The sequence below is a fragment of the Falco naumanni genome, chromosome 1 (assembly GCF_017639655.2).
Source record: "Falco naumanni isolate bFalNau1 chromosome 1, bFalNau1.pat, whole genome shotgun sequence".
NCBI lineage: Eukaryota > Metazoa > Chordata > Aves > Falconiformes > Falconidae > Falco > Falco naumanni.
The window spans coordinates 103,581,029-103,604,545 of NC_054054.1; the positions used below are offsets into that span (position 1 = coordinate 103,581,029).

The 23,517-nt window shown below is 45.9% G+C and overlaps 1 protein-coding gene across 6 annotated transcripts in view; it reads right to left on the reverse strand.

Moving 5' to 3' along the window:
* The window catches only part of GTF2I (general transcription factor IIi), a 78,378-nt gene extending 57,800 nt beyond the window's left edge, over positions 1-20,578 (reverse strand). For 3 of the 6 annotated variants that reach the window (XR_005830710.1, XM_040613421.1, XM_040613415.1), the window contains exons 1-3: positions 20,360-20,577; positions 10,694-10,799; positions 9,197-9,335 (exon numbers count right to left, since the gene is read on the reverse strand). Coding sequence is in view for 5 of the 6 variants with exons in the window: in XM_040613421.1 (XP_040469355.1) it covers positions 9,197-9,335; positions 10,694-10,792 (238 nt within the window). In the remaining variant the exon portion in view is untranslated. Of the gene's footprint in view, positions 1-9,196; positions 9,336-10,693; positions 10,800-20,359 lie in introns of all 6 variants that reach the window. The other 3 variants (XM_040613429.1, XM_040613447.1, XM_040613438.1) reach the window with 1 other exon arrangement.
* Between the last annotated feature and the right edge of the window lie 2,939 nt (positions 20,579-23,517).

Below are 23,517 nucleotides of genomic sequence, written 5' to 3' on the forward strand. Positions count from 1 at the left end.
GAACTTTCTTAGCAAGTTTTTTTTTTTTTTTTTTTAAATTAGCTGTTAACTTCATACCCCTTAACTGGCTAGGCAGAGAGAGAACATGAAAGGTTTCCGACGAGCAGGATGAGCAGCCTAGCTCTAATAAGGTAAAGGTGCTGGAAAGAAAAGGCACCCAGACTGGCACACGACCTACAAGATGCTCCTGACGTTCCCATGGAGCCAGAGAGGGACCTAGTGGAAGCAACGGAAGCACCCCTAAGGAAGGCAGGCAGAAAGTGATTGTATAAAACTCTTTAAAAAATAACTTGTGCCTACCTATTTAACAGAAGGTTTGAAAATTCATTGTTCTTTTCCTTTCGAGAACTTGGGAAAAAGGGGTAAACTGACCTGTAAAACAAGGGAAACTGCCAGTAACGTGAAGCTTAAGAAAAACAGATTAACCCACCCCTAATGCCATGAGAAAGGGCTTGCAAAAGAGACCATCAGAAACGCATGGCTAGCCAGGGCTGGCCACCACCCAGTAAAGCCCTTTTCCCAGTCTGGGAAGATGGGGAAAAAAGAAGGGAAGCAGAACAGTAGTATAAAAGAGCATAGCAGGCCACAAGGTAAAGCTAAAAGACGGGAGAGTAATTTCCATGTTTTTCACAAAGATCTAGGTTATTAATGAGGACTGCAGCTAATGAACATGTATTAATATGTGAAAAATATGCAGCACAGGACAGCTCAGAAACTACATTATCTGCATTTCAAAGGGTTAGGCAGAAGGCAACTGTAAGCTGAACCATTTAAGCGAGCTCCAGCAGAGACAGCAATGGCAAACAAAAGCAGCCCTTACAGTGAGAAGGACGGGGATAATTGCTTTGGATTTTATTTTTATTACTTGTAACTGCAAATGTTTGGTGATCGCTAGGAATGTTATCTTTAAACTAATTCCTAAGTGCGTGATTCATTAGGAATAAACTGATCAAATCTTTAAAGGTAGATGCTTTAACTCACAGCTACATTCTGCAAATACAAAATAGAAAGTGGAACTTAAATCTTGAATCAAAAAAGCTGTTGGGTATTCCAAGAATGAACACAGTTCAGTTCATTTATCAAGCAGTTACAACCACAACACAAAAACTCCCCCAAAAACTAGGGGTGAGGCAGAAACAGATACAAAATATGAACTAGTGCTTCCAATAAACAGAGTACAACATAAATACTTTGACTGGGAAAGCAGAAACCCAGAGTGCTGGAGGCAGTCACAATGTATGTAGCAAACTGCCTTTCCAGCAGGAATATCTGAAGCTTCATGCTTTTTATTAAATAAACAAAAATATCCCACAAGCTTTAGCAATCAGGGCACTCCAGGCATCTTTGTAGCATCCTGGGGAGATGGAGACCCCCAGAACTAACCCACAGCGCTAAGGTTTTACAGTCAAACAGTGGTCTGGGCACAAATACAGAAGACCATCAGGCAGAGAGCTGCGGAACAGGAAAGGAGATACACAAGAACAGCAGTTACCATACCCACAGCTCTCCCAAGCAAAAAGGATTATTAAACTGCTCCCTAATTAACTGCAGGCAGAGCCAGCCAGGTTAGCATTAACACCTCACTGAACAGGCACGATGCAACCTGGCTCACGTAATGTAAAACGGACAAGGGAACACTTACGTGATCCCTTCCACTAGCAGGGATGCAAGGTCTTAGCTCTCAAGGGACAGACACGGTAGGAGTGAATACAGCATGTTTGCCAGCACAGTTAGTCTGGGAAATGGTGATGGGCTACAGTCAGCGCAGCCAGGAGCGGCTCGCTCTCTCTTCTGGTCTTACAATCTGGAGCAGTACAAGTTACTCCAAGCCATCTGTTGCAAAAAGGGAGGTGAAAACACAGGAACACAACCCAGAGCCACAGCAGAGTAAGTTCCCATTAAAAGTGACTGGGAAGAGCCTGTTGTAGCAGGTACTCAGACAGAACAAGCATTTAGCAGAGGTAGTTTTTAGAGAGGCCAATCTCTTAACAGCTGGAAGGAAATCTGCTGTGGGGAGGAAAAAAAAAAAAAAAAAAAAAAAAAAAAAAAAAAAAAAAAAGAGAGTTCCAGAGTCAGAGGTGCAAACCAGCTCTGGCTTGGCAAGGGGAAAGCATCCTGACAGTCACAGCTGTAAAAAGCAACTATTCCAACATCTTTCTTTCCTGCTGTGCACTCCGTGAAGCATACCCATTTTGGAGCGCACTGCAAGACCAAAGCTACATCAAAAACCATAGATCCAGCCCCTCATTTGCATTTAAAATAGGCATATATGCAACTCCACAAGTGTTCCGTCAGGATTAATCCTCTGCCTGGCTCTTACAGTCTTCCTTTCATTTACTATCTGCATCTACGATTTGATGACTCCTTTCTCTTCCAAAATACTCTGTAGCTTCAGGAGCAGCGAAAGCCACAGAAGTCTCAGCTGGCCACAGAATAGTTTAGGGCCAAAGAAAATGACTGTGGGAAACCAGTTTCCACACCGGCACATCAAAAAGAAGTGGTATTTTTAAACTAGCTGCATTAGTGTCAAGGGATTAGCCTCTGAGCAACATAAAAATGTCAGCTAGTTACAGAATGGTACTTCTCTATAATACCCTAGCACATAATCGAGACAAAGATGATGATTGTCCTTTAGATATTATAAAGGGGACAAACACACACAATCATTAGCAGTTAGATCAAGCCACTAATAACCTCTGTTATTAGAGTAAAACTGAAAATAGATTAGGCTGCTTCCACGCGGGTCAGGGATTCAGTCTGTGCTCAATTTCAAGTCTGAGACATTCTGCTTCAGAGCTGAAAAGCTGACCACCCTGTTCAGATGCTACTCCCGAATTACTACAGGCATGACAAGTAAGATATACAGAATATAATCAGAGGTAATCACAGTTGTAAGGAAGAAGCAAATCAACTGTATTAATACTTCACTTACATCGTTACTGGAGCATCCAAATGGTACCATAGAAGGACTATGGCCTGACTAGCGGTGCAGTACACACCGACGAGCAAGCTGCCAGTGTCAGGGGCTATCTCAGCGATTTAATCAAAGACATTTTTAAGCCCAAGTCCAAAATTAACCCAGAGCTACCAAGTTAATAAAAAGATTCACACTACTGTTGTTTGACTCCCACGTACCATCTTCTAAACACGAGATCTCTCAGGGCTGCACTACCACAGGTTGTTCAGCGTGCCTTGTAGTGAAAGCGCACAGGCAATACACAGATGGGATTGAACACGTCAATAGCTTCATCCATTAGGAAAATGGAAGCAAGCAGCAAGACGTGCCAACCGAGCTTCAGCACATTAAAATTTATATTTATACTAATTTCACTGAGCTTTTATTAAAAAATACTGGCCATGTATCTCTACATCATGCACTTGGGATATCATCGCCTACAAAGAGAACACAGTTCAAGACAAAAGTACTGATTCATGAGCTATTTCGATGCCTAAAGAACTTTGCTCTAGATTTTTAGGTACCTAAGTTGTTTTGTAGATATGGTCCTGTTGCTAGCACTGCTTCTATTATTACTAATATCAGAACTAACTGCACCTGTGGTGATGCAGTGGAGAATATTAATGTTCTTTAAACCTCCATCACAAGAGAAGTATTAACTATTTTTCAAAATCATATTAAGCCATTTGGAGTGCACGTACATCCCGTCAGCAAGACACAGCACAAGACAGATAATGACAGGCACACAAACAATGGAAACTGCTGCTCAGGGCTGTAGTGTCCGCAGGCACTTTTCCATAGGGGATGACTCCAGCCAGCACCACAAATTCCTCCGCAGCAAAGTCCTCATGCAGACAGCAGGCACAGAGCTCGCGTTCACCGCTGGGGAGACCTCTTGAAGCAAGCAAAGCCATCACTTCTGATCAAAACATACCCAGAGCATGCAGCCTGCCTTCCAGCTGCCCAGGCTCTCAGCACGGTGCACGTGATACCGTGGCACAGCCCCAGTCCCAGGCAGGTGCACTGCATTCCCTGACAGCACTTCTCTTACTGCGGTATTACAGCCAGAGATGCTAAACAGCGCCCTGGGATGTCCGAATAGCTTTGTCCTGTGCAGACATAGTTTAAACACTAACATTTAATGTAAGGAAAAACTATTTCTGTCACTCAGAGAACAGCCAGAGTAAGATTGCACGAGGAGAATCCCTAGAAACAGATCAAAATTCTGCCGCTGAAGGGAACACAGAAAGCAAAGACAGAAGCGAGTTGTACCTCTTTGGCATAGCTGGGAAGATGCTGCCTGGAAAGCAAGGTCTAGGCAGTAACAGATTTGCTTTAATCCCACACAGGCATCCTCCAGCCTGTGGGGATGAACAGCGAGGCACAAAGTAGACTGACACTCTCTGGTGTAGGTGTGATGTGCAGATGGACTACTCAGAATCCCATTTACACATTCTTGAAGACCAAAGGATTTCTCTAGTCTTTTCATGCATTTGAAACCTTCTTGGATATTAAGCAGAAAAGCTCATTCTCCACAGAGAAGAGATCTTGCACAGTGAACTGCAGCTTCTGTGGAAGCCAAAACCTGAAGTGAGGACAGTGACTGCTTAGCTGTAACTACAGCTTTGGAGTAGGAACCTGGAATATACCACAGCAAGACCCTAGACGTGGTGTAACTTTAGCCAGAGTGCTTAAATCTCTCTAGACTACAGGGACAAGGTACTACAAGCCCAGAAATGCCAAATTCAGGTATTCAGATGGAAATTACAGCAGGCCAAAGTAGTCCAACAGTTGCCAGTCCAGTTAGAGACTATTTCGAGTTTGTTTTGGTTTTTAAACCAGCAAGATCTGGCCTTTCAAGGTCTCTGGTTTTGTTTGCTTTTTCAACCCCCCTCTAAACTGCTTAAGCATCAGGTTAGTTATGGAGTCAAAGAGATAAGGGAGCACAATGCCAGAAGAATTGCCCAGAAAACCCAATACATCTATTTGCTCAATGGCTGGAAGGATTCAATGAAACACAAGCCTAGCTGCAGATCTTCAAGCAGGTCCACCATAGCCTAGTCTATGGGAAGAGTCACTTTACTTGCCTGCAGATGATGGAGGATACCCAAAAGGGAGCAGTAATCCACACATCAAAGATACTGAGCAGCCAAAGCTGAGCAATCTTACCCATAAGGTCTTTGGAGCATCGTGTGTCATTCATTCACCACAGGCAGGAGGAACAGCCGTGCCCATTCAAAGCACTCTGATTCTGAGCATCCTTGATGCTACAAGGAGTTCTTGCAACCTGTGGCTGGATGGACATGGGAGGTACAGGTAAGAAGAGTAAAAGATGCTGGGACAAAGCCTCTAGCAGGACTTGAAGCCAAACTCTGGCCCACACCACATGCCTTGTTATGATCAGCATAGAAACATGAGGCCACCAGAAGGAAAAAAAGGCTCCTAAAAATGAAGGACCTATCATCCAAGATGAACCATCTACCGATGCAAGAGGGCCCCACCTCCAGCAAGCGAGCCCAGAGCCCTGGCACCAAAGGAGGAAAAGCAGCACGACTGGGAGAGCTGACAGAAAGTTGCAGAACAAGCAGCATTAAGCTTCCGTGCAACCTGTATACCGATGGTGCAACAGCTGGTACCAGTGGAAAGGCTAGCAGAGGCAACCGGGATTCTTGCGGAAGAATCAGTTCCTTGGCAGATGTGATGGAACACACAGTGCTGGGTAAATCTCCTCCAAAGTCCAGAGCAGATGACCAAAAAGGTGCTTCCGAGTCAGGAAGCTCCTCCTCCTCTGAAAGTTCACTTCTGACAGGCAGATACAACCTGGAGACGATGAGGCCTCTTCTGTTTTGGTTTTCAGTTGTTTTCTAAACCACCTCCGGCTCCACTCAAACGAGAATGAATTCCACAGAGCTGACACCAAACCTTGACCAAACCTCAAGGGAAACTGCCAAGACGACAAAGATGAATGCACGAAGGGAACAGCATCCTTGAGACTCCCCTGGAATAAATCTCCTGTTCAGGATGGCTGAGAGCCCCCAACTCCACAGCACTGCAGACAGCAAGGAGGTGCTTCATCTTGCAGAGGCCATCCAGGAGGAGCCGAGGACCAACAACACGCTTCAGCAGGGAACAACAACTAGAACAAAGAGGTACTGGTAGGGGCAAGAGGCGTATGACTTTGCCTGCTCACAGTGCCCAAGTATCCATGCTTGTCCATGTTCTGAGGATGAGCAGGCACTCACAGGATATACTTTTTTTGTGTACAATACAAACTTACACAGGCTGAGAATAACTGACACTGTAGGTTACCCAACTTAGACATTATGCATACAAGCACATGCAGTCCTACGTTGATTGAAAAATACCATTTCACCTTTAAATAGGGCTAACAGCCATCTTAATTAAGCACAATCCTGAAGGATATATTACCTGACCTTGTTTTAACTAACTAACGCCTGTTGACTGGTTCCTCAACACTCACTACGAAACCCATACTAACATTTACAAAAAAGCATCACTATGATTTGTTTCCAATGCCTTTTCCTCAGGTAAGGAGGTACAGGAGATATGCACAGGGCTCCCCCTTCCCCCACAGCCAGGCGTTGGGGAACCCACGTGGGTGAAAGTCGTTATGGCTGAAAGCCACAGGAAACCAAACCCCAGCGCCACTTTCACTTTTTTTTTTTGTCAGTCCTATACTGCTAGAAAGCGTACATGCCACTTCCTTCATAAACCTCATATAGCCATTTCATCAATTTAGCCCGCTAAACTATACTCATTACTAAAAATAAGCAGCAGGTTTGAAGCCTGAGCCCTCCAAATTCTGAAAACTCCTCATATTTACTCAAACTATACAAAGGAGCTGTGGAAGAAGTGGAGTAAAGACTGGAGACACATGCTGGCTTGTCACAACAGTCAGGCATAACCAGAGGGATGCTAGGTAATTACACTTCTGCTTCCATACTTAAAGAAAAACAGAGACCCACACAAGCGGAGAGCTAATTCTCAATATTGTCAGCGCTACGTGTTCCAGAGACCTGACATCACTGTCTCTGTGATGGTCTTTTTGGGGTTTTTTTTGTTTGTTTTTTTAGTGTTTTTTTTTAAAAAATGTTTAGTTCTAATAGCAATGTAAGAATCTTTTGGAAGCCTTTACTAATTGTAAAGGAACAAAAAAGGCCCAGCTCTAACTTATTAAAAACACAGAGAACTGTGGCCTTCCTGGGTTTTTCCAAAACACCTACTAAAACTGCAACTAACGCTGCCCGTTGCTAACTTTCACATTTAATCGAAGAAATAAGATGTGAGGGTGAAGGGAACTGTTGCCTCCACAGCTCTAAGTTTTGATCAAAAGACATTACACCGTAAACTTTGCCAAGACTTCAGAGTTGTCAAAGGCAGCGATGGAATCAGCACCGCCAGGAATGGGTAATGCTATTATTCCTAGAAAATGGTGTTCTGAAGTCAAGTTTTCTATAATTTTCAATATCTTTGTTTGCAACAGCAGAAAACTACCTCCAGCATCAGGACTCCCCAGAAGGCCCAGGGATATGCACCTAGTGAAACCACGGAAGCAATGGCTGAGGTTAGCTGGCTTCATTCACACGGACCTACACCACGACGTTCTGCAAGAAGCACGAGGAGGATGCCGTTTTCAAAGTGAACATTGTTTAATCTCGCTGCCCTAACAGCACAAAAGCACTGCCCAAGAACCACACCTGAGGTGCTTGAACACAAGCATGGATGAGGAGCCGGCGCTTCCCATGGTACAGCACCAGAAATGCAGACCTAGCCAAGGCCACCAAGGCCCAAATCCTGCTTTTTTTTCAGACTCCCTACCAATAGATGTGCCCAATAGACCAAGTCTTCAGTATATCAGGGCCCGTGATACCAGCATACTGGCAATAAACCAAAAGATCTAGGACCTCAGGGAAGACTTTTAAGGAGCAACAACCACCACCACCAAAAAAAAAAAAAAAAAGTAAAAAACTGAACTCCCCCCCACTATTCAGCTAACAGTTTTCATAACTACCAGTATTAGAAGGCTGCCCCTGTAAAAAAATAAAAAAATAAGTGATTCATCTTACACTTGATTCCTTAGTGAGGTCGTAATTCTGCATTTTTATATCAGTTATCTGTTGCAGTGCAACACTGCAGTGACTTGCCTTACAGTAAATATACTTCAGTGCACAGAAAGTCACTGTCCGAGCAAGTAGGACAGTGGCAAAAATCCAGAGCCCCACCACAAACAAATGACCTCAGGATAAAACCTCCAGGACAATTTTAGCTAACAGCAAAAGCATTTTTAGGAGAGAATGTTTCTGTTACAGATCCAACATAGTTGCTTTCCAAGTGGTATTTAATTAGTCAAGCCAGAACATTTTACACCTGTTGCTTTTAAACTCTCCCCTTCCCCCCCAACTGATTCTTCTCTCATACCTGCCTCTTGACCTGCATCTTCTCCCTTTCCCTGGGCAGGTAAATGTATATTTCGTTACTGACTAAGCAGTGTCCATCAACAACACTTTACTAAATGAGTACATTAATGCTTCCCCAAAGAGTCACCGAATCTTTGTAACCTAACTCCTAAAAATACAGTCCTGTACTCAATGGGTTATATGAACACAAAAGATCCACTGTTTTACTATTAAAATGAAATCAAACAAAAAACACACCCTAGATGTACTTAAAAGGGTACAGAAGTTATGCAGTTGTAATTTTAAGTCATTATGGTGTAGATACGTATTTCTGTCTACTAAATAACAGTGATATAAAAAAGCGACATACAAAAATAGCATCCTGTCAAAAACGTGCATGAAGTGATCTGAAGAACCAGGACCACCTGAGCTGACAGAAGTAGCCCACCACCTGTTTGATTTCCCACTCCATCTTCATGAGTGGAAAAAAAGACTTGGAGGAGGGGATACAAAGCAAAATTCACATGCACTAGGCAACGCAGGACGTGTTGTGAGGGTGGACAGTCTAATGCTTCTTGTTGTACTAGTTTGTCACATTATCTACAAGAAGAAATGAACCTTTCCAGCCACAATTGAAATAACACTCTAAACATGACCAGCATTACTGATCACGTTTATGTTCATTAACAGCTGGTTTTGCCATCGCCAACGTAATTATAGTATGTAGCCATGATACACGGAACTTTGTTCTCCAAAGTTATTACTAGTATGCAATACACATTAAGCAGCTTGTGAAATACAGAAATACAACATTGAAACTTACAGTATTTGACAAAATCCTTCTGAAAATCTTTCCTAGAATTGACAAAGGCTCTTCCTCTCTCAGTTCCAACTACAAACACGTCTGTTTCATATACAGCAATACAGGCAACTTCTGCCTTGGACTTGGCAAGTTCTTTACACTATAAAAAGAAAAACAAGAAGCTTGTATTACCATCGTTAAGAGTACAGTTAATAGAAATGTATGTGGTATCATATAAAACAGTTATTACTTCTGCTGCCAGTATCCACCCTTCCAAAGGTACTGCGAGCAACGTAGCATCAGCCATTAGCAAAGGATAATTTATACATCTGGGGCGCTTTTCATCAGGAATCTTAAAAGCATTGTAGATGCATTAGTGAAATGAAGGCCTCGTCTAGACTCCGAGATCACACTGTTTTTAATTAAAATGATTTATGACAACCATCCACGTGAAATTATCACTTCCCTGTTAAGACAATCATATTGAGCATCTCGCTCCAACTCCCAACTTTCAGCAGAGCGTACAGGGGTTTGGTTCATTCCCAGCATGCCGATCACACGCGTTCTGCTGAGCAAGGTGTGGACTCTGCCTTGCCCTGCCTAGGCTCGGGGCAATTCCTCCAGAGCAGAAGCATCGCACCTTCCCTGTGAGCACCTACGTGCGTTCTGCTGGGAGAAGCGTCAGGCAAAGGAGTAAGGCAGGAAGCCTGCAGCGCAAGGAGAGAGCAAAGATCCTAAGAAAATTAGTGAGATCATCAAGAAGTGATCACAAAAGGTCAGTTTCTCCTAGGAGCTCAGACGGGAGTTTGCTGCAACCTATAGACACCAACTGCAGCATGAGGGGGGAAAAGTGACACAAAGCCTTTAGGAATTTAATATACCCATTGGGAAAAAAGGCTGGCAATCAATTATCTTATAACCATCCCCTTCAAAGTTTCATCGCTAAAAAGAATTTTTTATCATTTCAGAAAACAATTTTAAAGAACCAAACCTTTGACAGTGTCTCAACTTTAATGAAACAAGACAGGCGGTTCTACTCACAGCCCTGGTCAACCACACAGTGATTAAATAACTTCTACAAAACAGGTTATATGCCAGCTTTAAAAAAAAAAGATAACTAATTCCTGAACAAGTTTTGTTGAATTAGCACAGCAGCTGAGGACAAGGCATTAGCCTCAAGACCATTTATTCACTCTATGTTATGGATGACAAAGACCAGAACTCTTGCCTTTCAACCACAGTCTACCTGAGCGATCAACAAATATTTCCCATTTGTTTATTCGACAATTTTTTTTAAAACCACCACCCCAAAACAAGAAACAAGATGACTGTTGAAAAGACTGTTAGCATGGCGTTCCATCAGCAAAGAGCCAGACTTACACCTGGTTGCACAGCACACAATAAGGTAAAGATAAAACATTACACCTTCCCTGCTTCCCAGTGGGAAGCAATACGTTAGTGTCATGCTGCACACACCAAGACAGAGTTACGGAGCAGCTGTGTGACTGCTCTACTAACCATTGACTCAAGCGCTGACATGAGGAACGTAACCACCATCCTGTTTTCAGAGGAGCCCTCATTACAGATGGACGATGCTGGTGCAGTAATTTGAGCCATTTTCCTCCTATAAAATGAAATAAATAAAAAAAACACCTGTTCAGAGACACACAACAGTGCAAGAAAACAAAAACCTCTCTTAAGCAAGCGAAGAAAATAAAAATATTTAAGACCCTCCCAACACCCCACCACACACAAGCAACCCAACATACAGGTCAATTATCAGGAGGAAGCGCTTGCTTTTTTGTTCTTTCATGGTTCCTGCCATTCCATCCAAAGCAGGAGGTAAACTTTCCAAAGTTAAAACACTCTGCCACGACTAGACTGCAAGTTGCATGCCTAGAAAGATGCACGTTAACCGATCAGCTGCATTTACATTGATTTTTCCTTCTAAGCATGCCTGCAACTCCAGCAGTCTGGATAAACACAGCAAAACAGACCAGCATTAACATTCAGGGGGAAAAAAAATAGAAAATCATAGATCTGACATAAATATAAGAGCAATCCTTCCTGTAATTATATTATTTTTATTTATTTTTTAATTATATAAGAATTATATAATAATTATCACAAACTAGCTCAAAACCAGCCACCGCCACCCTGCCCTAAACCCACGGCCTCAGACACTACAGCATCAGTAACCACAACGTGACGGGTTTATTCTCCTATTTTTCAGTTGTAGAAGTAACGCCAAAGCTAAATAGTCCCAATTAAGGTGCTAAAATTAAAAACTGTATTTCAGCAGTGACACAAGAAAGATTTAAACCTATTTTCCGTATGTCATTCAGGACACTTTCAACTTAAGACGTAACTAATAATCTTATTTTATATATATAATATATAAAAAATAAAGGGATTTTTTTTTATGCTTCTGCTGGCAGAGCTGTCCAGACAAGAATGAGTATCTTGAGACCCAAGTTCCAGCAGCTGCTAAGAGCGCATTTTTCTATCGGAGTGTTGCAACCTGTTACGTTTACACGTATCTAAAGCAATAACCTGTCTGGAGGAGGAGAGAACCAACTGGTAGAGATGTCACTGTTACCACTCCACACACAAGTCTTGGGGAAAAAAAATCACCTCAAAAGTCAAGACAGCTCAGCTAAACGAGACATTTTGCAATGGCTCGATGGGACAGCTTGCTGCTCCTGTAGAACCTGGACACATGACATGGCTCCAGTTTTCCAAGGTGATGTGTATCCTCTTGGATGTGCTGACAAGTCAGGGCAGCTGCCTGCGATCATATGTGCCTACACTACAAAAAAATGGCACCGCGTTGTTCTTCTGGTGGATCTACAGCACTTCAGGTAACAAATTGGCGGGGGGGAGGGGAAAAAGCAGCTAGGATCACGGCAAGCTCACAATGGACATTCAGCAGCCTTCTGGCTCTCCAGGCACAAGGCCAGCGAGGTTAAAACAGTTTTTAAACTGTGTTCTGGATGCACCGGCAGCAGCACCGGCAGCAGCTGTTTGGGGATGCTGTGATGAGAGGCTGGAAGAGCAGCACCTGCGACACGGAGGAGCAGGCGAACAGGTCCAGCACCTGGGAAAGGAGCTAAACATCAGGAGTGACTATAAAGGGCTAACTGCTGAATAACGGCGATTCCTTCAGTGAACTAAGGGAGGGTCAGCTGGGGATGGGGAGGCAGAGGCTGATGGGGTTAACCTCCAGAGGAAGAGGGGCATCTTGCTTACAGGTTGTGGAATACAGCAGGAAAATGGAGAAGGGGGGGGTTGACCTTGGCTGGATGGCCGGTGCCCACCAAGCTGCTCCATCACTGCCCTCCTCAGCAGAATGGGGTGGGAATAAGATGGAAAACAAACCTTTTGGGTCAAGATAAAGGCGGTTTAATGAAGCAATAGCAAAAGTCATGTGTGCAAAAAAGCAAAGGAAGACAGAAGATGTTATTCTCTACTTCCCATCAGCAGCGATGTTTGACCACTTCCTGGGAAGCAGGGCTCCAGTGTGCGGAGCAGATGCTCCAGAAGGCAAATGTCATAAATAACGAATGTCCCCCTTCCTCCTCCTTTCTCTTAGCTTTTATATCTGAGCAGATGCTATATGGTATGGGATATCCCGTCGGTCGCTTTGGCTCAGCTGTCCTGGCTGTGCCCCCTCCCAAGACCTTGCCCACCCCCAGCCTACTGGTGTGGGGGGGAGGTTGGAGAGGCAGCCTGGATGCAGGAGCCGAAGCACTGGTGTGTTACCACCATCTTTCCAGCCACCGAGACAAGCACAGCCCTGTGAGGGCTGCTGCGGGGCTCAGCCAGCCCCAGTGCAGGAGATTATGATGAGATGTAAATAAATCAGTCTTCACTGAGCCATGATGTCTTGAAATGCAGTAAGAGTTCTCAAGCTCATCTTTGGAACTCCTTTAGATTTGGGATGCTGACAGTGATTTTAAACATGATAGCTTTTAGACTTTTTAAAATGGTATCTTAACAATCCGATATTAAAGATGAAATAGAACATAACTACACATTTCCCCTCTCTCCCCGGTCTCTGCTCACTGTCTGATGCAGTTGTTCTGCACCAGTTCAACACCTTCCAAGTCAGCAGTGGCACAAACATAGGCACCGACCCCATGCTAGGTGAAAAATCATGCTGTATAAAAACAAGAGTGAATTTATTTTCTATTTTGCAGAAGTACCTGGGTCCTGAAAGCAAAGAAAATCCCAGACATCATTTGAAGGCTGTGGATGCACAAGCACATCAGAGAAGCACCAGCTCAGGCAGTCTTCCCCCATGCAGAATTGCTCCTGTCCCTGGCAGGTGGTTCCTGACCCACAGGCACACAGTGAATCCAGTCAGGGAGCTTCTCCTCCCCATTCCCTGGACAAGCACCTCACTGGGCCCGGTCCCAGTTTGGTTCAGTGCACAGCCCCGCAGACAGCCGTCCTGGCTCCGTGGTGAGGACAGCACACCCCAAGTGACCTTGCTGCTGCACATCAAGCCACAGCCTCCGTACCTCAGAATCACACTTGGATCAGGAGCTCGGTTGAGTTATCATGGGTCTACTTTTTTAAACAACATTGGAAAGAGTCTTTCCAAACTGTAAAGTCATAATATCTTGTATTTTCAGGATACCCATTCTTTAACCAGCTTGCGTAGTGCCACTTCAGTGCTTCACGTAGATTCAAGAGACACCCTGTTGCACCATGGCAGCACCAAGAGTATTTCTTCCTACCCACTTGACACCAAGTCACACGTGGGGGATTTCTCCCCCCTCCCTGCCATTTTCCCAGTTTCTCCCTTTCCGACAACAGTTTTCTCCACTATCCTTACCCATCCCACCGGGACAGTGTTTATTATTAGGAAGAGTAGGGTATGGTTCAGCAGATCCCATGAACCTGGCTGCTTTTCCAGCCCGTAGGAAGTGCGTGACCCCACCACTGTCCAACGTAAATCCCCAGTGCAAAGCCTTGGAAAGTGTAACGCCTTACCCATTACCAACCTGCTACACAAGAAGGACAATTTAAAAACCATCCTCTGAACAATTATAAGCCGGCTGCCAGAATATCACTTATGATGTATCTATTAATCTTAATCACATATTGCTAAAAAAGAACTTCCACATCAGTTAATATTAGTTATAATTACCTATAAATCCTTCAGCTTAACTGTGCCAAGATGAGCCTTTGCCTAAGGCTTGTAGCAACGAACAAAGCTCAGCAAAATACACAGGCAGAGTACTGAGGATGCAGCATTTAGCCATCCCTGCTGTGGTTTAACCCCAGCTGGCAGCTCAGCCCCACACAGCCGCTTGCCCACCCCCCAAAGTGGGATGGGGGAAAGAATCAGGAGGGCGTAAAGTCAAAAAACCCGTGGACTGAGATAGAGAAGAAAAGCCGTGCTCACAGGCAAAGCAAACCACGGAATTCATTCCCCACGTCCCATGGGCAGGCAGGTGCGCAGCCATCTCCAGGAGAGCAGGGCTCCATCACCTGTAACGGTGACTTGGGAAGAGAAATGCCATCGCGCCCAACATCCCCCTCCTTCCTCCTGCTTCCCCCAGCTTTATATGCCGAGCATGACGCCATATGGTGTGGGATATCCCCTGGGTCAGTCGGGGTCAGCTGTCCCGGCCATGTCCCCTCCCAGCTCCTGGTGCCCCCCAGCCGGCTCGCTGGTGGGGTGGGGTGAGGAGCAGAAGGGCCCCCACGCTGTGCAGGCGCTGCTCAGCAATAATGAAAACATCCCTGCGTTATCAACGCTGCTGCCAGCACAAATCCCAAACACAGCCACATACTGGCTACTGTGATGAAAATTAACTCCATCCCAGCCAAAACCAGTGTACTGCCTCATGAGAAGGTCACCTTGATACAGAGCTAAAAATCCCCCTGGATGTTCCTTTCACAAGGAGAAAACCAAAGACCAAAACTAGCAGCTTTTCAGGATGCCAAATCAAACCAACATGTGTCTTACTCCACATGTTTCTGGCTGGCTTCTACTTTGAAGAACGTAAAAATAGAAACACTCAAGGCAAGAGAGAACAAAACAAGACACAGTTCCTTTCCATCCTCCCTTTACTCACCAAGGGGCAGACCCACCAGCCTTGGTAAACCCAACAGGAACAGATATGCTCCCTAGGACTTGCTTGTTAGACACACAAAAAGCAAAAGTAAGAAAATAATTAAGCTTGATGAAAAAAGACAGGTACCGAAGCACAGAAAGAACCCATATGGAAAATTAGGGGGTAAATAAAAATGAAGGAATATGCATTTCTGCATAGTCTTAATAAGCAATAGCACACATTTTTACCTTTTTACCAGATGTAAAGCAAGTGGGTATTCCCAAAATAGGACATCTATTCATTGTCTGCTCTCCAGACAGAATTCTCTCCAGAAAAGCAGCTGTGAATGCCAAAGCATACTTCTCTCCACTGACCCCTCACCAAGCGTAACAAACGCTAAAACAAATCTTGCCACGCTGATAGAAAAGGACATTCCTGCAGTACAGCTGGACACAAATTTGCGTGAGCCCATCCTTACACGCCACTGAAGATGTGCTGCTCCCTATGGGACAAAGTCCAGCTCCTGCTCGATGCCCACGGGCCACTTCTGTTAACTGGGGAAAACCAGTTATTCTAGCAGAGGAAAAAAGCACACGTTTCATTATGAAGCTGGAACAAGAAGAAACCTAAGAAAATATATCATTAAAAAAAAAATAAAAATCTCATGAAGCCAGACTGCTTCTTGGCTGTTGCAGCTTTCACCCCTTGGCTTCTCTGCCTTCTGAGCCAAGGCACAATTTCAGCATATTTAACTCTGCCCCAATATTGGCCTTCTGACAAAGGGCAGAAGCTGGTTCCTCCCAAACTGTCCAGATTAATACTTACAAGCTGTTAAGTGCAAATGAATCTTTCTAAACAGATCTTGGTTAAAAATCTGTCATCATCTTCTTCCTACAATTTAGTTCAGCGATCCCACGCTTCAGAGGAAATGAAGTCTGATGGTCCTCAGCTAAGGCAGCACAGAAACTCTGTTGGGATGCAAACCTACCACTGCCGGCATTCCTGATTTTCTGTAACCCATCCACCCTAGCCACGGTGCACACAGGGTTAGGAGACTGCCACCTGCATCCTCCAGTGTTCGTTCGCAGCTGACATACGCCATCCCGTTATTCCTTGTCAAGACATGTCACTGATCATCTTAAAATTATACAAATAACTCCATAAGCAACAATTTTCTGCTCCTTCCAGCCACTAGACTGCTCACACGTAGCCGAAACACAAGAAGCTTAAGAGCAAGGGTGCTCCGGCTGCGCGGCATCCCTACCTTCAGATACACATAACGATTTTTGGAAAGGAAATATTTTCAACAGCCGCAACCCAAGAGAAACAGAAGCAAAGGATCCGGGAGCGCCTTCACAAAAGCATTGCCAGTTCTTCACAATCTGCATCTGGCACGTGTAGATTATGAATCAAATTGGATGAGCAACATCCCCGTTAGCTCTGCGAAGGACCAGGCTGCCGTGAACCACACGGAGTGCCACAGTGCCGTCCCACACCAGGCAGGAGCAGCTCCAGACGGTCCCAGCCAGCTCAACCCAAAGCGAAGAGGCAGAGGCAGGTCTGGCAGCGCTTCACTCTGCTCACAGCCTACACCGCAAACGAGAAGGCGAAGCTTCCCAGCATCAGGAACAGGAAGGAGAGACAACACGGAGCTACCGGAGGGCATTTAGTCAACCCAGACCCATCGGGGTTTCTCTCTTCTGGTTTACTGCCAGCTCCTCCAGACAGGAGGTGGCTCCCTTGGAGGTACACAGCTGGGCACATCTGCCAGAGCCGTGTCACGTACACAGGCATGTCAGCCCTTAGCCGAGATTGAACCCAGGCTACTAACCCCCTGCTAAAAATGAATATAAGTGACTCTCAAGGACAGCAGAGCAGCCCTGAAGAAGCCTCGTAAGGTCCCGGGGAGGCTCTGCCCCTCTCCCTCCACACATACTCCCTGAAGCACCCCTGCTGTCTTCCATGCCAGCCTCAGCCACAGCAGCAGGGTGGCCGACTCCAGAAAAGCACGCAGCACCATTAAAGTCAACCTTCATTTTCCTTTGCTCACTAAAAAACCTGTTTATCTCCCCAACCTCGAGCTGCAGCACCTTCTAGCCCCAGCCACCAGGAACAGAGGGGTGGCACTCGCTGGTTTCATACCCTGGTGAGCACACCCGTGCCGTTCACCCCTGGCACCACCACGGTGCAGCACAGTGGCCGTGGCACATGGCAGCTGGGACTTTCACTGCCACCATGTCAATCCCACTCCCATCACAGGGATTTAACTGGCAGCAGCAGAATCAACAAGTATGGAATGTTTGGCTTACCCCAACAAACCCTGCCAGTAGAGTGCCACATCCCTCTCTAATTAACAGAATCACACCACTCGGAAATACCATCTTGCTGGAAATCAACACGCCGCCCCACATCCCCACTGCGGTGCTCACCGATTTAAGCTTGCCTTCCCCCCCCCACCCCTCCCAGGGCAGCTGAGCAGGTCTGCGACCACAGGCAGTCGGGGAGGAGGAGAAGGGCACTAACGAACCAAGGTCAGAGGGAACACGGGGTGCCCAGTGCACCCAGCACAGTCACTCCAAACCAGCAGCGTCTTGCTGCGGGTAGGGGGGAGCACGGTTCATGACACAGCTGTGAGACCCCCCCTTCACAACGAGCAATAATTAATCCCCATTTTTCTAGGTACTTTCATGATACTCAGCACTGCATGATGACTTAAGTCAGCCTAGATGGCAACTACCTCCACTGCTTCTAAGAACCATTAAAAAAGTAAACCAAGATTCCAGCGACTTATTGTAAAAGCACCTCTGATTCCTCTCATTCCACATTCCACGTAATGTTTGCAAAGGGATATTTAAATCTGATTTTCACCATTTCTAAAGATTCCTATAGACCACAAAATCTTAGATAAAATGAAAATGTGGTATCTATATACCTCACAAGGCAACTATATAAAAGCGAACGTAATTAAGAAACCATCAGTGTAAAAGTCCCTTTCTGTACTCAAGACAGACCTGGGGAACAACTCACTTAGCTTTTGAGTACACAGCATCCTCCTGCAGCACGTAGGCATTCGTAAATTATGGTGAAATCATGTAAACAAAATTAAATATTAATCACAGCAGTCCTGACCACCTGGTAACTTCTGTCTTTACCAGCATAATTATATTTACTTAGTCAACATGATCGTCGAATAACAATGACTTTAGTTCTGTGTGTCCATCAACACTTACTCATAATATTTGAGAAGTGAATTAGTCTAAACTCTTTTGGTATTTATTTAATTATAAGAAAATCAGTGCCGGCGCCTTTTCCAGAGCGAGAAATTGATGTCCTCGCTAGCACGAGCTGCTCCTTTGGATTTCCGTGCCATACCGCTAGAGTCACAGGAAACACAAGGGCAAACAAAACAGTTCCGCTGGCATTCCCACAGGGAGCTAAAGTCACACTAGGTACCCCTCTGTAGTTTAACACCTTGGAAAAAGTTAAAAAAAAAAAATATATAATCACCCCATCAATTTATGTTAGGAGGTACCCGAGGCGCATCCCTTTGCTGCCCAGCACCAGCATCTCGTGGCACTGATCGGCCCATCACACCTCAGCAGCACCCGGTCCTTCGCTTGGTCACCTCCTTCCCTCCGTGTTTTCCTCCCTTTAGTCCCATTATAGTAATTAATTTAGTCTTTAACCAAACGGGCCAGCACGCCCATTTCCACAGCATCGGGTACAGGTGTTCCTCCTGGGATCGAAGCGTTTATGCCCATCCCATCAGAAGTCACTCTCCTCCCAGGATCGGAGCCCAGAGATAAAAGCTAATTCCACCAGCAAGTGTTTGGGAACGTGTCATTTCTTGTTGGAAAACTGACAAATTCATCCGTTTTCCAAAAGAAGACCAGTTTCAGCCAAACTCCTGGGAAAAAGTTCCCATGCCCTGATGGACAAGGGACCCCGACAGCCTCTCACCGGGCTGTACAATGGACAACCCTTCACGCCATCTGGTTTACCTCATGCATTTAAAAGAAAAAAAATATATTCAAGTGTTAAGAAAAAAATATTCTAAATTCCACCCGAAACTGTTCTAAATGTTAAGAAAAAAAACCTCTAAAATCCAGTAAAGGTTAAGACAAAAAATATTAAAATCTAAACTCTTCTAAAAGTTAACAAAAAAACATAAAAAACCTATCCTCCCCTAAATGTTAAGGTAAAAAAATTAAAAACCTCTAAATGCCTCTAAATGTTAAGCAAAAAAACTCATTAACTCCTCTAGATGTTAAGAAAAAAATAAGAAAAAATGTAAACTCCTCAAAATGTTAAAAAAATAAAACAAATCTAAAACCCTCTAAATGTTAAGAAAAAAAATCTAAACTCCTATGGATGTTCATAAATTTTTTTTTTAAAAAAATCTAAACTCCTTTGAATGTTAAGAAATATAAAAGAACCTAAACTCCTCTGAATACTTAGGAAAAATTAAGAAAATTTAAAAACCTCCAAATATCAATAAAAAATCCAAATCAAAAATTAAGAAAAAAAAATCAAGAAAAAAAATTAAAATACTAAACTCTACTAAATGTTAAGAAAAAAAATATCTAATGCCTCTACACGTTAAGAAAACGAAGTACAAAACTGGAAGAGGCTGCGCTGGGACCCGCCGGTGCCGCCCCCCCGCTCCGTGCACCGGCGCGGCCCACGCGGGCCGCGGCCGGGAGGGGGCGGCCCCACCGCAGCTCCTTTGCATATTCCACCCCGCCCCCTTCCCGCCTGCGCCCAATCGCCGCCGCCCCTCGCAGGGCTCCGGCACGTGCGCGCCGCCCAGCCGACCAATGGGAGGCGGGGGCACGGTGGTAGCGCCCACCCCCCCCACACACCCCCCTCCTGGTGGCCGGGGTCCCGGGGGAGGGGGCGGTGAAGGGCGCGGGGCCCCGCCCCCCCCGGCGCCGAGCCCCCCTCGCCCCCGGCCCGGGCGGGAGCGGCGCGACCGGCCACCCCGCTACCCCCGGCTACCCCGCGGCTGCGGCCCCGCCGCCCCTCACCCCCCGCCGCGGGGCCTCCCCTCGGGGACCGGCGGGGTAACGGTGCCGCCCGTCGCGCCGGCCAGGCCCACTCCCGCCCTCGCACTCACCCGCCGCCGGGCGCGGGCAGCGCGGTGCCGCTGGCTGCAGGCGACGAGGCGCCGCCGGGCTGCGGGAGAAGGGCCGGGCCAGGGGCGCGTCTCCCCGCGGGCTCGCAGCGGGCACGGCGATGGGCCCGGGCGGCCGCACGGCCCCGCTCTTATCCTCACGGTGTCGGGCAGAGCCCAGCGCCGCTCCGGGGAGGGGAGGGGGCAGGTTTTTTTGTTCGCGGAGCCGCGGCCGCGCAGGCGCGTCCCTCGCGGGGGCCGCCGGGAGCCGCAGTCCGGCGGCGGCGGCCGGGCCGGGCCGAGGGGAGGGCCCCGGACTGCGGCTCCCGCCGTGCCCCGCGCCGGGAGGGGCGGCCGGGGCCCTGCGCCCCGCGGGGGCCGGGACGGAAGATGGAGGCGCGGGGGGAGCGGCCTCCCGCCGCCTCCGGGCCTGCCGCCCCCCTGCGGCCTGCCCCGGGGAGCGCCGGGCCTCCCGACGTGCGGCGGCTCGGCCTGGCCTGTGGGGCCCGGGGCGGTCCCAGCGCTCCCAAACCCGCGCTGCAGCCCTGGAGCAGAAACCCCTGCCTTTTCCATGTATTTTTTTCCATTTAATAACGAACCTCAGAGCAAAACCATTTCCCCGTTGGTGAAAGTTCGTTTCTTTCTTTGACAAAGGTGCCCCGCGCAACGGATTCCACCGCCGAGATCTGTTCTGGGTGCAGCCAGGCCCGCATTGCGGCTGGCATCGCTGTTCTCATCCTTTGAACTTGGCTTCAGCACGGTGAATGCGGATAGAAAGTTTTCCGCTCACCGGGAAACGTTGCATTGCAACGTCAGTTCCAACGCCAAAAAAGTGCTCTTAAAAATAAACTCATTTTCATAAATACCAACATTTTTCTTATAGTGTGTATACGACTGTTGAGATCTAAATAAAACAGTTAATGGTATTTTCGAACATGAACCATGTCTAGAGTTGGTCAAGAGCAACCATCAAACACCACGATTTCAACTAAATTTCCCTTGTAAAGGAAACAAGCACGCTCAGTTGAAAGCATTCAGCTTTCCCCTCATTGCAATACATAGCGATAAATCAAACTGGAAATTAAAGCTCAGAAGCTGTCTGCTTGGAAAGGGCCCTGCAGGAGATGCGTGGGCTGTTCCCGTACCGTGGCTGTTGGGGCTATGGAGTTTGTGCAAAACAAACACCAATCTGCAAACCCTGACCAGCGTCCCTCAAGCAAACGGCCCAAGTGATTCAAGATGTTGCGGCTCTCAGTGGTTCCTTGCCAGTGTTCAGCTGGATGCAACTTCTCATCATTGTGGGAAAGGGACAGAAGCATCCTGCAGTGGCACAGCAAAAAAGAGAAAAACACCAAAACCAAAAAACCCCACCAAAACACTAAAAAAAAAAACCAAAAAAGACACACAAAAAAAAAAGCCACCACCAACTTTCATCACTACCTTAAACTAAACTAGAAGATTTTGCCTTACAGCACTTGGGTGATTCCTTCTGGCAGATCCTGTGTAGGGAAAGGCATCACCTCTGGTGAAGGACTTCAGCACTAGAGACACTGAATCTTTCTAAGCAGCCACAACTCTTTTGTAAATCCACATCAGCTCCTCTTGCTGTTCAGATGGCATTTTTAGCAGAAGGCATCGCTCCTCCATAACTGCATACTGTCATCTTACTGTACCTGACTGCACACGCAGCCCATAGTGGCCATTTCATGCAGATTTCGATGTCCTAAGGACACCCTGTCCAAAAGTTACTCAAGCAAATCCTCCTGGAAGACGGGAGAAGTTTTACCTGCCTAAGAAATGGAAGCTCATTGCCAGGACATCACTTGGAGGCTGTGTCCAGGCCCTCGTCCTGCTGGCATGAGCTGTTCCTGGTGGCAGAGGAGATGCCTTTTGGCTACGCAGCATCACCTCATGATTTATTTTGAGGGTCACATGTGGCAGCTGCTTCCTGCTAGAAGGACTGTGTTGCTGCCACGTGGGTCCTCAGAAGAGTAGAAATTCGGTATTTCTCAGGGACAAGATTTTGTATGCCTCTCTGCCACCTGACCCAGCCACGTGAGCTATGGAGCTGGATAAAGTTTAGGAGTTAACTGAAGTCAGAGAGTTAAACTTAAGTCATGCTTCATGTAGAATAGTGTTTACCCAGTGTGGTTGCAAGATGAGTAACTGAAAAATTAGTTCCTTAAGGCTTCTAAATCCATCTGAGACATTCGCTGGGTGTTGTAAATCAATGCTCAGACTAGAAATAACTTGTATGTTTTTAGTAGCTAGAGTAATTAACAACTGTAACATATTACCATGGACCACAATGGTTTCTCCATCAGTTCAGAGCCTGGAAGTTCAGGAAATACCTTCTAGAAAAGACGTTCAGTGTAATACACAGCCTCTGTGGATTTTTACCCGCAGATTCCTGAACTGACCGTTACATATAACATCTGACCAGTTAATCTTTACATTGTTTCTAGATTTAAAATTCCAGAACGAGTCTTCTAGCTTCAGAAAATATTTTGATGTAAATTCCTTGCTTCAAAGTATTTTGTATCCCTTTGCTTTTCCCTTGACTAGTTAACCAGCTGGGCTTCAACTACAGATTGAACGAGATTTTCACACAACTACAAGGCAAGCAAAACATTTATTTTAAATAAGGGAGCCAGACTGTAAAACTAAAAACGTTGGAAGAGAGGAGTCGAATTCAGAGTTATTTTTGTCATCATTAAAAAAAAAAAAAAAAGAAAGAAAGAAATTCCATTTCAAGTTCATAAGCCGCCTTCTGAAAATAAATTGAGACCACTACATTTATTTTTTTTTAACTTACTCATTAGTTTGGGGAATTATTCTGTTTCATCCCCAGAAACATGCATTATTCTCTTTAGCACTCACAAAAGCTAGGCTGCCTTTATCAGAAGGCTTTGCTTCACTGTATGGAAGAAGTTACAAATTTAACCTCAAGCTAAGTGTAGCGTAGGGGATTTCAGTCAACACACCCTTGAAGTTTCTATGGGTAAATCTAAATATCCTTGACAACTTCCATCTAACATCTGAGAGTCTAAAAACCTTATCGTATGCCCTCTGGAACTACTGGAGTCCTTAAAAATGTGTGAAGGGGTGGAGGGCACAGAGAAACCAACCAGTCTTACACTGATCACCACTTGCTTTTCCAG